Source organism: Drosophila miranda, chromosome XL (assembly GCF_003369915.1).
Source record: "Drosophila miranda strain MSH22 chromosome XL, D.miranda_PacBio2.1, whole genome shotgun sequence".
NCBI lineage: Eukaryota > Metazoa > Arthropoda > Insecta > Diptera > Drosophilidae > Drosophila > Drosophila miranda.
Window position 1 is genome coordinate 24,792,684 of NC_046673.1, and position 13,591 is coordinate 24,806,274.

The window sequence follows — 13,591 nt, forward strand, 5'->3', positions numbered from 1 at the left end:
ATCATATATTAAATTTAAATAGGCAATAAACAATGTATTCAGTCACAATACTTATAGAGTGGAATGAATAATTAATAAGAATTTATTCCCAGCGCACTAACCCTCATTTTGCAAGTTAAACAGCCGATATCGTGATTTTCTCTTGGCTGCTTATTATCGTCGGAACGGCAGAAGTGCTTTAGGAATGCTGCACCTAATATGAATATATCCTGCGCGCGTGCTGCCACCGCCTCGACCGATATATCGATAGAATCATCGATCAGGCTTACAACTCAGCTCTATATCTGGTGGTGTACCTACGCGCCGCATTTCGAATGTTTCGCGTGGATGGGTGGGTGCATTCATCATTCAGTCATTCATTCTTCTCGATTGCACCGGCGCAGACGAGCCACGAACCGTGCGGATCGTTCACTATTCAGCTCATAATTTTTTTCGAAACCATTCTAACCGGACGCCCTTTGAAGGGACCCCAGAAACGTGAATTGTGCGTTGAAGTTGCGATCGTAAGATATATACATATATTTTTTTTCGTGTTGCCCCATAAGTGCGAAACGAGTGTAGCGGAAATTGTGCAACTAATTGATTGATCGCCTGACGATTGCATTGATGGATCGATATACGCAAGTGTGACCATAGCCACCAGCCATGTCTGCAGATCGGAGGAGCACCAACAGCAGCACCCACATCCCAATCGGATCCGATCCCCGAGGAAAATAGTATGAAAATATGAGGCACGCTGCTGATTGTAGGCACAAACAAACAAACAAACAAACGAGCGAAAAAAGCGACAAAAAAGTGAGTGATTTATTCGACAGCAGACCCAATGCCCCTCCATCCACACACACTATCCACACACACATGTATCTACCAGAGAGGAGATACATATGCATATGTTCATATGTATGTATCTCCACGAGTACATATATGTTCCACAGAACAGAACAGAACAGAACAGAACATTATGTTTTGTGTGTTATGGTTTATGGTTTTGTGCCTGGTTCGGATTCGGTTCGGTTTCGGAAGCTGCCGCCGTTGATGATGATGATGATGATGATGATCTTCGCCCCACTGTGATGAAGGAAGGGTGATGGGGGCAACGCAGACGCAAAAGCAGACGCAGACGCGGACGCGGACGCGGACACACCGAAATGGAATGGAATTGAATTAAATCAAATGATAAAAAATATAAATCGAGTGTAGAAACAGAGGCAGCCCTCTGTGCCGTGCAGCAGAAACAAAAAGACAGAAAACGACAAAAAAAGAGACGAAATCGGATTCAGAATCAGAATCAGACCCTGCCGCCATATACCCCCCTATAGTCGTCTGACAAGCGACGAGATGAACTGATGATCCCAACCAACCAGCCAGCCAGCCAGCCAGCCAGAGCGAGGCAGCCAGGCAGGTTCTGGCTCTGATTCCGACTGACTGAATGACTGACTGCCTGACGCTTGGCTGTACCATTATTGAGGGGGCTGCTGGCACAACAGACGACGCACCAAACTAATAACAAACTGGATATATGAATGTATGAATGTTCGAGTGTTTATGTAGATATATTTATGCTGCCATAGAAAACACAGCAGACCCCCCCTCTGATCCTCCGGGTCACAGCGACGAAGTCAGCGGAGGGAAATGGAAGGAAAAAGGGTATAAGTGAGAGTCTGCACATGTTCTTGCGATGCTGATGCTGCTCCACCTTGGGGCTGCCTGTAAATAAATACAAAATACATTGAACTCTGCCATTACTTACATAACGAGACAGACCCCTCTCCCTCCTTTCGTTTTGAGATGTCAAAGTTCTGTCCAATGTAAAAATAAGTTCTATGCAGATGCCCCCTGATCTGTAAGCCTCAACTGTACCCGTGAAATCGATTCGAATTCCATTTTAAAGTTCTCCCCACAACCACATTCAAACCACAGTCCCCCCCTCGTCCACACTCGATAGCGGATGGATCGGGGGGTCGGCCGATTCTCGCACATTTTGGCATATAATTGTATTTTTTCAGGGTTTTTTTTTAACGCTAATTTTTCAAAGATGATTTGCAATTCGAGTGAACGATGCGAATGATGCGCTGCTTGGCCCACTGCGGTGGGGAGTTTCGATCGCGTCACAGTTCTGTACACAGAGAAATGCTTTCAGAACAGGAACTGCTGTTCTGTGGAAAGTGTGTCTCTATTTAAGCAATTGTTGCTCCTAAATGCCGCCGCTTGATCAGGTTGCGGTTTTGGATCTTCTAATTCTGCTTCTTGCTCTTTGCTTCATTGAATCCCGGCTCTGCCCCCCACCATGTGCCCCATGAAAAGTGCTTAATGGTTTTGTCGCGTTTTTCTGAATTTACACAACAAACAGAGACAGAAAACGAGAGACAGAAAAAACAAACAGAATCCAGAATCATAAAATTCGTGAGCATTCATTCTGACAGTTTAATAAATGTCTCTCAGCTTCTCGTTTTCTCTGCCTCTTTACCACCTCTCTGCCTCTCTTTCACTCCTAATCTCTGCCTTCATTTGTGCGATGGATGCTGCCTCTTGCCTATTGCCTGTTGCCTCTGCCGCTGCCCCTGGATTCTCTGTGGGATTCTCTCTGCTATGCTCTGCTGTGTCGAGTGGGCGGGCGGCGGCTGCTGTCAAGCCTCAGGCCTCAAACCTCAAATGGAAAAAAGAAATTTTTGACGAAAATCTAAGAAAATTCCGACTTGGAATTTCTGAAGACAAATTTCCATTGCGTACTTTCCAATTTCCAGTAAAATGGAAAATTGGGCAATGTGTCTGAAAGATCCCAAAACCCAGTTTCCGATTCCCTGTTCGAAATTCTGCAACTAACCTCAGAGAAAATTCACTCTCTCGTTCTGTTCTTGTTCTATAATTCTTTGTAGCCCCCCCACATATGTATATGTATATATTTTGAATCCCCAATTTGCTGCTGATGCCTGATCTTTCTGTACACTTTCCTACACTCTCTGTTTTTGCACGGCGAATGAGAAATTCATTTTAAATTGCAAGTTAAAAATACACGCGATTTCCTCTCAGCTTCAGGCTCATTCTCACCCACAGCCTTACCCTCATCATCACCCTCACCCTTAGTGGATTTTCCTATTCGTACGAGTAGGGGCTCTCTGGGCGCTGGGTGATGGGTGATGGGTGATGGGTGCCAACAGCCAACCGCCAACCGCTGCTGTCGCTGTACCTCTGATTTCTGCCTGTTTTTTTGGACACTTTTTGGTAATTGCATTGGAAATGCGGCCAACGAGGAATACGACACGAATGACACCCAAATGCTGCCCCAGATGTGATCTGCCCCTCTGTCTTTGGCTGCCTTTGGAGTCGGTTCTGAGTTCTGGGATCCCATTTAAGTGACCCATTTTAGTGGGCATGCTCCTCCTCCTGCTCCTCCTGCTACTGCTCCCACTTTCTCGATCTCCGATGCGAGCCTCAGCCTCAATTAGTGGCAGCATCAGTACAAGAGGAAAAGAGGAACGCAACATGATTTAAATTGCTGTCACTGTCAGTTGTTGTGTTTGTCAGACAGCGGCGACAATAGCACCAGCAAAAACAACCGTGGCACGAGCTACAGAAAATGAAACAGAAACAGAGAACAGAGAACAACAGCCAGCAGTCGCAACAAAACGTATCTTATAGATACAGGGCGGCACAGTCACACAGCCACACAGCCACACAGCCGCTGACATAATAATAATCCTACAAAAGTTGCTTCTTTCTTTCGAAAGAAGGATGCTACGATGCTACTGCTGCCTCCATGTCTGTCTCTGGTCCCCATCCACCCATCCAGCTATCCACCATTCTCCATTCTGCTGCTATTCCGAGATCCTCTTTTGGCCAGAAGTCTGCCAAATGGTCTAGAAATGTTGGGTGTGTGCCGACCCCAAGTTGGATCTTCCGACTGTTTTTTTTTTGTCTTTGGTCTGGGTCTTCTTTCTGCGTTCTTCTGGCTGCCGTCGTATAGAGCTGCCTTCTACTGCCACTCACTCACTCTGCTGTCTGTCTGTCTCGTCTATCGAAAAAACAGAAGCTGGGCCGAGAGTAGGCACCAATTGGCGATCGTTTTGTGATCGTTTTGTGGTCGCCATGATCTACTTTTGAAATTTTAAATACATATATATTCCATATTCAGAAGCGATTCTCTGGCCGAGAAATCACTATATTTCTTTCCCATTGCGAATTCACTGCACGAGCCACACATGAAAATATTCTACGGTTTGGAACGTGCAGAATCATTCGAATGGATACGAGATATGCCGCGAGAGCTCTTGGATGAAATCCATCCTCCATTCTGCCCCCAGTAGACCATCGTTTGGTCACGTTTTAGAATAGTGAGGAGGAGGACGAGGAGGAGGAAGAGAAGGCGGAGGCTCTTGGCAAAGAAAGCTCTGCTTCTAGGGAGAGCGGGAAGTAGCCGGAACTTTGCAACGAAATAAAATCTAATCATATCGAAATCAAATGAGGTTTTTATTGAGGGAAAACAAAGGCTTACGATACAATCCGATACGACCCGATACGACATATTTGGAAATGGGACGGAGGAAATGCCTTATGTGGCTTCTGGTTTCTGATTTCTGGTTTCCGATTCGATATCCATTTGAAAGCCAATTGCTGACCGGATCCCCATCCCTCCACGACACTTGTTGTTTAATCCCCATGGAATGGATATACTTATTGGGGAAACAATACGTCGTTTTCATGCTAATTAGCCTTGCTCCGTGCCACCGTGCCACTGGATTTCCATATCGTGGAGCATGTTCGATTGTCAATTGATCCGCCAATTTCACTCGGTCGATCGATTGATCCATCATATCTATCTCCTCCTCTTCCTCTTCTTCCTCTATCCTCCCTCCTCCCTCCCTTCTCTTGCAACATCAACCATTTTCCAGCCATGAACCTAACCCGCAGCACTCGTGCAGCACTTGCCACGGCCACCGCTGCTGACATGCCCATGCACATGCCCATGCCCCACCCGCTGGTTATGGCGACCATACGTGGTGGTCATACAACTACGGTAATGGTTGATTTTAATTAAATATTTCTTCTTCCTGTTGCTATTGCTATTCTGCTGCCGATTCCCTCCTCGTTGTTCCCTCGTTCTCTCGTTCGCTCGTTCCCTCGGGTTACGCGTTTGCGCGGGCTGTCATTGCTCTACGCTGCTCTACGGCTGAGGGTAGCTTCCCGCTTCCCCCTTTCCCCTTTCCCCTTACCACGACCGCTTCCCAGGGAACAGAGCGGACAGAGCGGAAAAGTGACTCCCCCCGAAAGAGTTCGTGAATGAGTTATGAATGGAAGTGATTGCTGGCAGCGGGAATCAGTCAGGGGAATGGTAGAGGGAAAGGGGAAAGCGGGTAGGAAATCTTATAATGAAGTCCCAGGAGAGGAGCCCTCTCCCTTAATGGATATTTTGGAATACTCGAACGAGATGCGACGAGACCTCTGATCGTCGCAGTCTAGGAACCCCCCGTCGAGCGGAAGTCAGGAGTGGATGGACCTACTATGTGTCTATACCAAAACCTCCTACTTTTTTCCCTTCTTCTCTTTCCCTTCCTTCCCTTCCTATTCCTTCCTTCCTGCTGTGGCTTGTCCGTCCCGTCGCGTCGCGTCGCGTCGCGTCGTATTCGCTGCATAAATAATAATTGTAGTGCCTCTTCCTTTGACTTCTATAAAATAGTTTGAATCGTTGATTGTCAAGGAAGGAATCGAATCGAATCGTTCGGTGAAGGAGGAGAGGGGAATCTTGAGGGAGGAGAAAAGAGCAGATTAAGAAAAGAAGAGAACAGAGAAAAGAACATAAACACAAGAACATAAACAGAGAAAGAAACTTAAAAAAAAATACGAAAAAAATCCGAGACTCTCTTGAGCAATGAACCCCCAATGGGGGGAAGCCGTCGCCAGGGCGGGACGCGACTGTCGAAGGCAGAAGCAGAGGCAGAGGCAGAGGCAGGGGCACCCCCCATTAAAGTTGATTGCAAACTGTACGCGCATTTATGATCGCAATCATCATGATGATCAGTCGCTACTGCTGCCGCTGCTGTTGCTGCTGCTTCTGCTACTGCCGCTGATGATGATGATGATAATGATGATAGCAGAGATGGCGTCGTCGTCGCATTATCAGCAGCATTATCATTATCATGACGACGACCGTTGGCCGTTTATTAGTTTGCCGTTGCGCGAATTATTTTTATAGGCGCTGATGATCGTAGAACACAGAAACACAGAAACAGCAACAGACAGCATCCCACCCCACACTCAAAGGAGGGAGGGATCGGAGAGGGTTCTGCTGGAGATCTCCAGCTGTGGATCCAAGTGCCCCACGAGGATGGGATGCGTATAGGGGATGGTAGCCTGGGAAATCCGAATATTTTCTCATGAAAAGCAGCAATAAAACTTATATTTGCCCCTCTTTCCTTTTTGCAGAATGATGCCGCCAAGACTGCCCCATAGCTCTGGAGTAGCGGCAGCAGCAGCAACGAAACGAGTAACCACGAGTAGAAGTATTAGCAGCCACAACAACCACTTCATCCATAGCAGAAGCACCACCAACACAACATTTCACAAGCGCCGACGGAGGCGACATGACATCAGCAACGCCACAGATGCAACATCAGATGCCACTGTAGCACCTGCCCCTGCCAGGTGCAGCATCACGTGGAGAGCGCCTGCCATCATCCATTTGGCGCTACTTCTTCTCTCCACCACCTGCTCCCTGAGGACTGTTGCGGCTTCATCAGCATCTTCTACATCATCATCATCCGCAGCTACTACATCCGCGTCCGCTTCAGGATCTGGATCAGCATCAGAAATCGCCTCCAGCTCCCCCTGCGCCCCACAGCACTGGTGGGACCCGTTGCGGGACAAGTGCACCGCCTGCACCGTCTGCCTGGGCGAGATGATCCCTCTCCGGCCCTGCCAGCTGCACACGAACACTATCTGCGGCTCCATCTACGACTTGAAAATCGATTGGGTCGTCCTCGCCAAGACGGAGCCCAATTGGAAGGAGGTAAGACCAAAGACTATTCCCTAATGGGCTAATCCCTAACCTTGATACATGTGTCTTTCTTTCTTTTTTTGGCAGCGCCGAAAGTCCTCAGAGTATGAGCACTTCGAACAGGATGCCCCGCTGCAGCATTTGACCCACGAGCAACTGCAGCAGCTGCACGAGGAGGCGGCCGCTGCCTGGGTTCTCGACTGGCAGACGGGGGTCCTCTATGTGGCCGTCCTCACCTGCCTCATCTTCTTCTCGGTGGCCGCCTGCATCCTCATCCACCACATGCGCCAGTGGCGACGCATGGAGCGGCGCTTGGATCAAGGTGCGTTTTTCTATATATTTTTTTTGTCTCCCTCTCAAATTTTGGTGTGCTACTTCAATTTTCTTTGGACTTTCTCACGCTCTCTCCCTTTTTCTTTCTCTCGGGGTATATTGATTGTTGATGCAAAACATGTTGCATTGCCCCTCTCCACAAAGGGTCTTTAAATCCCAATTCTCATTCCCATTCTGTCCATTCCAATGCCCAAATCCCGGCATGCTTCGCATTCCCAAGTGCGTTCGCTGCGCATCGCATTGTTGTTAGTGCGGCAAAATAACTGCCGCCACCTGCCCCACCTGCCCCTCAACCACAACAAAGGGTAGCCCTAGTGTAAGCCGCATACATATTTATAAGTCGACGGACCCCAGAACACGACACTTTGATGTATGTCTGCCCCCGCGACACCCTGTCCGCTCAGGGAATCTAAAATCTCTGCATCGGGATCGCAGAAGTCTCTGTCTACGTCTCTGTCTTCGTCTTTGTCTCCGTCTTTGCCTCTGTGTCCGTCTGTGGGCAGACTTCCAGCGAATTATTGCACGAGCATCAGAGAGGCTCGGATCGGATCAAAGCTGTGTTCAGAGCATATTAACGAGCAGCGAGCCGCGAGTCAGAGGTGAGCGCGTGAATCGAAGCCTCCAATGGCTCCACTCCCAACTGGGGGACTGCGCCTGTGCCGCCGCCTGCTGCCAAAGTAGAACGAATCGTCAAAATATTTGGCGCATGTGCGTCGGAGTCGGCGTCAGCAACGACAACGACGACGCGATGAGCATGCAAAAAATATAAAAGAAGCGAGAGCGAGGGCGAGGGCGAGGGCAGGCACACACAATTAGCAGGCACTGTGGCTCCATATTTACTCGTATTTGGATCTTCTGGCTGTCGCTCTGGCAGCCATGCCACCACTTGACCGCAACGACAATCGAAATGGCGACTAATTGCCCCAGAGGCAGGAGGCAGACACGAAGATAGCCACAAGACACAAGACAGAGGCAAAGCTGCCCTCCGTTTGGCCCTCGGGAGAATAAGAGCACAGAGTAGAGGAAATGGGGACATGAGAAAGAGGTGGAACTGAGGTGGTGTTGCCCTTGACAATGGGTATTTCTTCTGCCACTCGAGGGATGGAGTGAGACTGCGAAGATCTCTCTGAAGACATCAGACTCTGCGATGGAGTGCTGTCCAATCAATGCTAATGGAAAGACCTCCCCCTAGCTCCCTTTGGCCCGCCCTTTCCTCGAACTTTCCCCCAGGACTTCGTTCTGCCATGTGCTGTGTAGGATGTAGGCTGCTCTCCAGACGGGGACCACATGTTGCAGCCACACATACTCGCAACAGCAACATGAACAGTATTAGGCGCAACAACAGCAGAATTCAGCTAAAAAGAAAAAAAAAACAAAAAAAAACAGCAATTTTGAGTGGCAAGATGAACTTTCCACCGTTTTCTACTCCGGCCGTTTTTTGCGGGAAATTTATGGCGTGTTTTGATACGGAAAACTCTTGTTGTTCTCCGTGTAATCATAATTCAGAGCGTGTCGACGTCCTATGGCCCATGTCCCACGCACACAACAACCCCCCGAACACCCCGAACGAAAAGTAAAAAGTGCTGTGTGTCCAGCGGGGAAAATTTATGGAGCTGCAGCAGTGGCAGCGGCAACGAGGGGGCAGAATCGGAATCACTTGCCGCGGTTCTTTTCCTCGCCGGAAGCAAATCTTTTTTCTCAGGTAAAACTATCGGTCCCGTCCCCCTTCTCCGCTCAAGGACAAGCAGCGGATGTTTATGTGAGGAAATTTGAAAATCATGTCACAACGCCGGAAAAACATGTTTCCATGTCATTCCAGCAGGCAGCAAGCAGGAAATGCCCAATGACGGAAGGGGAAGGAAAAGACAGCAGGGAGAATACGAGGAGAATTTGGTGATCATCGACAGATGAAAATAGTGCGACGGGGAAATGTGTGTAGTCGAGGAGAGTACACTTGAAGCTGGAGTTTCCCACTCCGTCCACGTCCGTGTCCACGCCCACGTCCATGCCCTTTTGCTGATGTGCCCTGCTTCCGCCTCGAGGGATCTATAAATATAAAGTTGTTGTATAGATCCATCCCCCCCCCCAACCCATCTGACTCTTTTCGAATGATTGAACATCGACCAGCTGCTGCCACTACAGGAAGTTGTTGCGGTCCCGAAGGTGCCACTTCAGCAACGGCAATGGCAACGGCAACGCAGAAATTGATACTGTAACAGGCGGCATTCAAGTGCAATGTTGACAATTGCCCAACCCATGTGCAACCGCAACCTTCCTCCGACTACAAGAGAGACTTCTTCCACATGTAAGTGTGGCACGCGCTTATGGCTTTCTTCAACATAAGAGGAGACCCATCGAGTATGGGCGATATATGGGCGACCAGGAGCAGGCGATAAATTTTGCAGCACGAGGCAACTGCCAAGATCCGCTGGAGATGAAAATGTTGCTCAAATGTTGCAATGTCTGTGTTTCCTCGCTCCGTTTCCTCGATGTTCTTGGCGTTTTACAGCTCGCATCCAAAAATAGATCCCGACATATCCATTCGGGAGAGGTGGATGGGGACGGGATGTGGATGGGTATGGAGATGAAGATCGAGTCGAAGTTGAGAATGGGAAATGGGTCGTTTGTGCAATTCGAAGATATGTGGTAGGGGCATGCTATGAGTTGCGCCTACTCGTTGATTATCTGCTTCCTAAGATTTCGATCAATCGAAATTTCTTTTCAACTTTGATTGTTATTGCACGGGGGAAGGGGAGGCGAAGTGGAAGTCCACTTTGGGAGTAGTAACCCGTTCTTCTATTTATTTCGTGCTGCTACTGCCACTGCCAGGAATCAAAGTCTTCTATTCTTTGTTTCCTGGCCTTTATTTATTAATCAGCTGCCATGAGAGAATCTCCAGAGCCAACGGAGAAATGGTTTTCCATGGAAAACGGAAAGTTTTCTAAACAAAACTCTGGCACACGCACCACACATATGCCCCTCGGTCTTCCTCCTTCCCATGTGTGGTACTCGGTTCTCGGTTCTCGGTTCTCGGTTCTCGGAGCATTCACCATGGGGGCACCCACAGATTGGGAAATCGAACTGCGCAAAAATTCGGAAAAACGGTGGATGCTGCCGTTGTGCCGTTGTTTTTCCTGGCATTGCTTTTCTTGGCTCTGTTCTCCGTCCGAGGCGAGTGTTTCGACAAGATTTTATTGTTGCTGCCGCTCGGCAGCGATTGTTTATAATAAAAAAAGCGATGGACGAAAAGTCAGCCGAGATCGAGAGCATCGCAAGCGACGCCGTTGGGCAATGGAACTTAATTTTCGGGCTGCCCGAGTCTACCCCCGCATCAGACGATGCCAGGGGTTTATAAATAAATGATAAATTATCTGCAGCCACCACCCACCGCAACCCACCATGAGAGCGCCTCTTGTTTACAATACATGCCGAGCGATTTCCTGCGCCATTTAATAAATATTGAAGCATTGATCGGTCCCAAGGCCCTTCCCTTGGAGTCGATTAGAATCCACAGCGCCGCATAGTAATCCCTGGCTCATTTCCTTCTCTCTCTATCTTTTTGCAGACGTGGAGGAGCTGTCGACGAAGTTGATGGCCAAGCTGGCGGAGGTGCAGAGCCTGGACGGAGGAACCTTTTTCATTGGCAACGCTGACGCCTTGCGTGGATTGCCCGCTGCCGCCGCCTCGCATGCGGCCTCGGCGGCGCAGTCGGGGATCTTCCAGCCGCAACATGTGCTTCTGCCTGGTAAGTGTCCTTCGAGGCCAGCAGGCACTTAAGGGGCTTGGCGGGTGGCCGGTCGGTCGGGCGGTCGGGCGGTCGTCAGGATTCCGATTCAATAGACCCCTTGTAACGGCAGGAGTCACAGCGGAGGGATTCGGATCGGACGAGCCAGTGGGTGGGAGTCATACAAATTCCATGCCCTACCATGCTCCTGGAAGTCTCTTGGGGAGGGGGGTACATGATATGGTGTATGCAATTTGCACATAAATCGATATCACTCCTGGGCGGCGACAATAGCCGCTTAATGGCCCCATCAACGTCCGTCCAGTGCTGTAGTGCTGTCCCACTGTCGATCGAGTCCAGTGCTTCGGGGTAGCCGAAATGCAAATGGGAACGGAATCGGGACTACGACTGGGATTGGGATTGAGATGCGGACGGAATTTTAATGCTGCTGGAGGGGGAGCTGTCATTCAATTTTGACAGCCACGCTTGTGGCCTGCCCAACTCATTGCCGCTCCTTTCCCTCTTTTCCTGTTGCAGAGAAACATCAGGGTAAGCATCAGGAGCGACGGATTCTGAAGACCCTGCAGCCCGGTAATGTCTACATCGAGGAGAACAATGGGGGCATGATGGGCATAGGTGCCAGCTCCAAGGGTTGATCGGAGAGCACGTACTATCTGGGGAGTACCAGAGTACCAGAGAACCAGAAACCTAACCGGAAACGGGAAACAGGAATCCGAAAACCGGAAAGAGACCACAGGACACACAAGCATCGGAGCAAGGGAGAATAAATGAGTGTACAAACAGCCGCTTAATAAAATGGGAATCGAACTATTATTATTTTTTCTATTATAATTATTAATATTAATCTTATTGTAATGATACACCCTTTTTTTGTCCTAATATTTAATTCAAATGTTATGTTGACTTGTTTGTAATGCGAGGAGGAGCAGGAGCAAGAGCAGGGGGACCCTCTCTGGGCGAAACTTGGCGAAATGTTTTGTATATAGAGGAGTGGAATGTGGCATGTGGCATCAAATATAGGTACATATATGATTAACAAATTCTACTTAATGTACATATAACGGCAATCGAACTCGACGTGCAACGGAGGGGAGCGATAATAACGAATGGGGAAAGGAACGGAACCAAGCAAATATCGGGAGCATATCCAGTTAATATATATAAATAGATACTATATATGTAAAGTCGTGCAGATCAGATCCCAGATTAACCCACATACGATTATAGTACATACGCATATCAAAATATAACCAACCCTAAGTCTAATATCTAACGAGAGCTGCGCTAAAGAATATCTAATATTTAATTCGAACAAGCAGATCGGAGAGGCGGAGAATCGGTTATCGAGCTAAATGTAACGCCTAATGATAATGATAACGATAACGATCATAGATAATAATGATAACTAATGGTAATCGAAGAATCAAGAAGTGTATTATGATCTATTGTAAGTGCTATCAATGTACAACAACAATAAAAAGTTCTATGAATCAATCGACCGACGTCTTTGTAGTATGTCATATGTAGTTCGAATAAGAGATCTTCTAGGGGAAATACAGAAGAGTGCATCATCTGATGGGGCATCGCATCCGATATGGGCACCACAGTGTCTACAGCATATAGCATTCAACCCGCCTTCTAATGCAAATGTCATAGGTACGCGAGACCAATGCTCCGTTGCTCGGCGGGGCGATTGGGGAATAAATGCCAGGCTAGGCCAGAGATGAGGAGAGGCCTAATGGCAATGCCGGGGCGGGGAGGCCAGGAAACGTCTTTCAATGGAAATGAAAATGGAAATAGCCCGTCGCTGCTGCTGCTCCTCCCCCTGCTCCCTGCTTCCTACTCCCTGCTCCTCCTTCTATCCAGCGTTGGGTGCACTTTGCATTTCGAATTTGCATGTTTCGATAGAATTTGTCTCCGAGTTAACATTGAAAATGTCCAGTCGGTGGGGGGCGGGAGCTAGCGACTGGGTCCGCCAGTCCGTACAGAATGCCTTTGCATTTATTAATGTAATGCTGCTTGTTGTTTTGCAGTTACACAATCTTAAATGATTGTTGTCGCTACTTGTGTCTCGTACGAGTACTAGTATTGTGCTTGCTGTAGCTATGGCTATGGCTATGGCAAATGAATTTTGTATAAGTACAGATACGAGGACGAGTACAAGTACGTACCGACTGAAAAACGCGCAAAACACTTCCAATGAAAAGCCAGATCCACAACATCAACATTGCCCATTGGCCATTGGCCATTCCATGCACGGACCGCGAGAGTTTCTGATTTCAGATAGTTTTTGCCGTCCCCCGTCCCTGTCCCCGTCCCCCGTAGCGTCCCGGCCGTGATGGCCTGCCAGCAGAAATTAATTAGCCGCGACGTGGCATAAATTAGCAGAGAGAGAGAGAGCGGCAGGGCAAATGGAGAGAATGCAGAGTGGTGCTGTATATCTGAAGGATAGGGATAGGGTGTAGGAGTGGGTGCTACCCGAAACCCATTCCATTCCAAATAATCCGCCATGATCTGGAATG

At 48.5% G+C, this 13,591-nt stretch overlaps 1 protein-coding gene across 2 annotated transcripts; it reads left to right on the forward strand.

Annotated features, from left to right (window-relative positions):
- Positions 1–304: 304 nt before the first annotated feature.
- Positions 305–12,567, forward strand: LOC108164595 (tumor necrosis factor receptor superfamily member wengen). 2 transcript variants are annotated; one of them, XM_017300422.2, is made up of 5 exons: positions 305–484; positions 6,421–7,003; positions 7,079–7,313; positions 10,890–11,069; positions 11,586–12,567. In XM_017300422.2, the coding sequence occupies exons 1-5, from the start codon at positions 315–317 to the stop codon at positions 11,702–11,704; spliced, it is 1,287 nt and encodes a 428-aa protein (XP_017155911.1). In that variant the 5' UTR covers positions 305–314; the 3' UTR covers positions 11,705–12,567. The 2 variants fall into 2 exon arrangements, with proteins under 2 accessions (XP_017155911.1, XP_017155912.1); XM_017300423.2 differs by having other exon boundaries at positions 306–795.
- Positions 12,568–13,591: the final 1,024 nt, after the last annotated feature.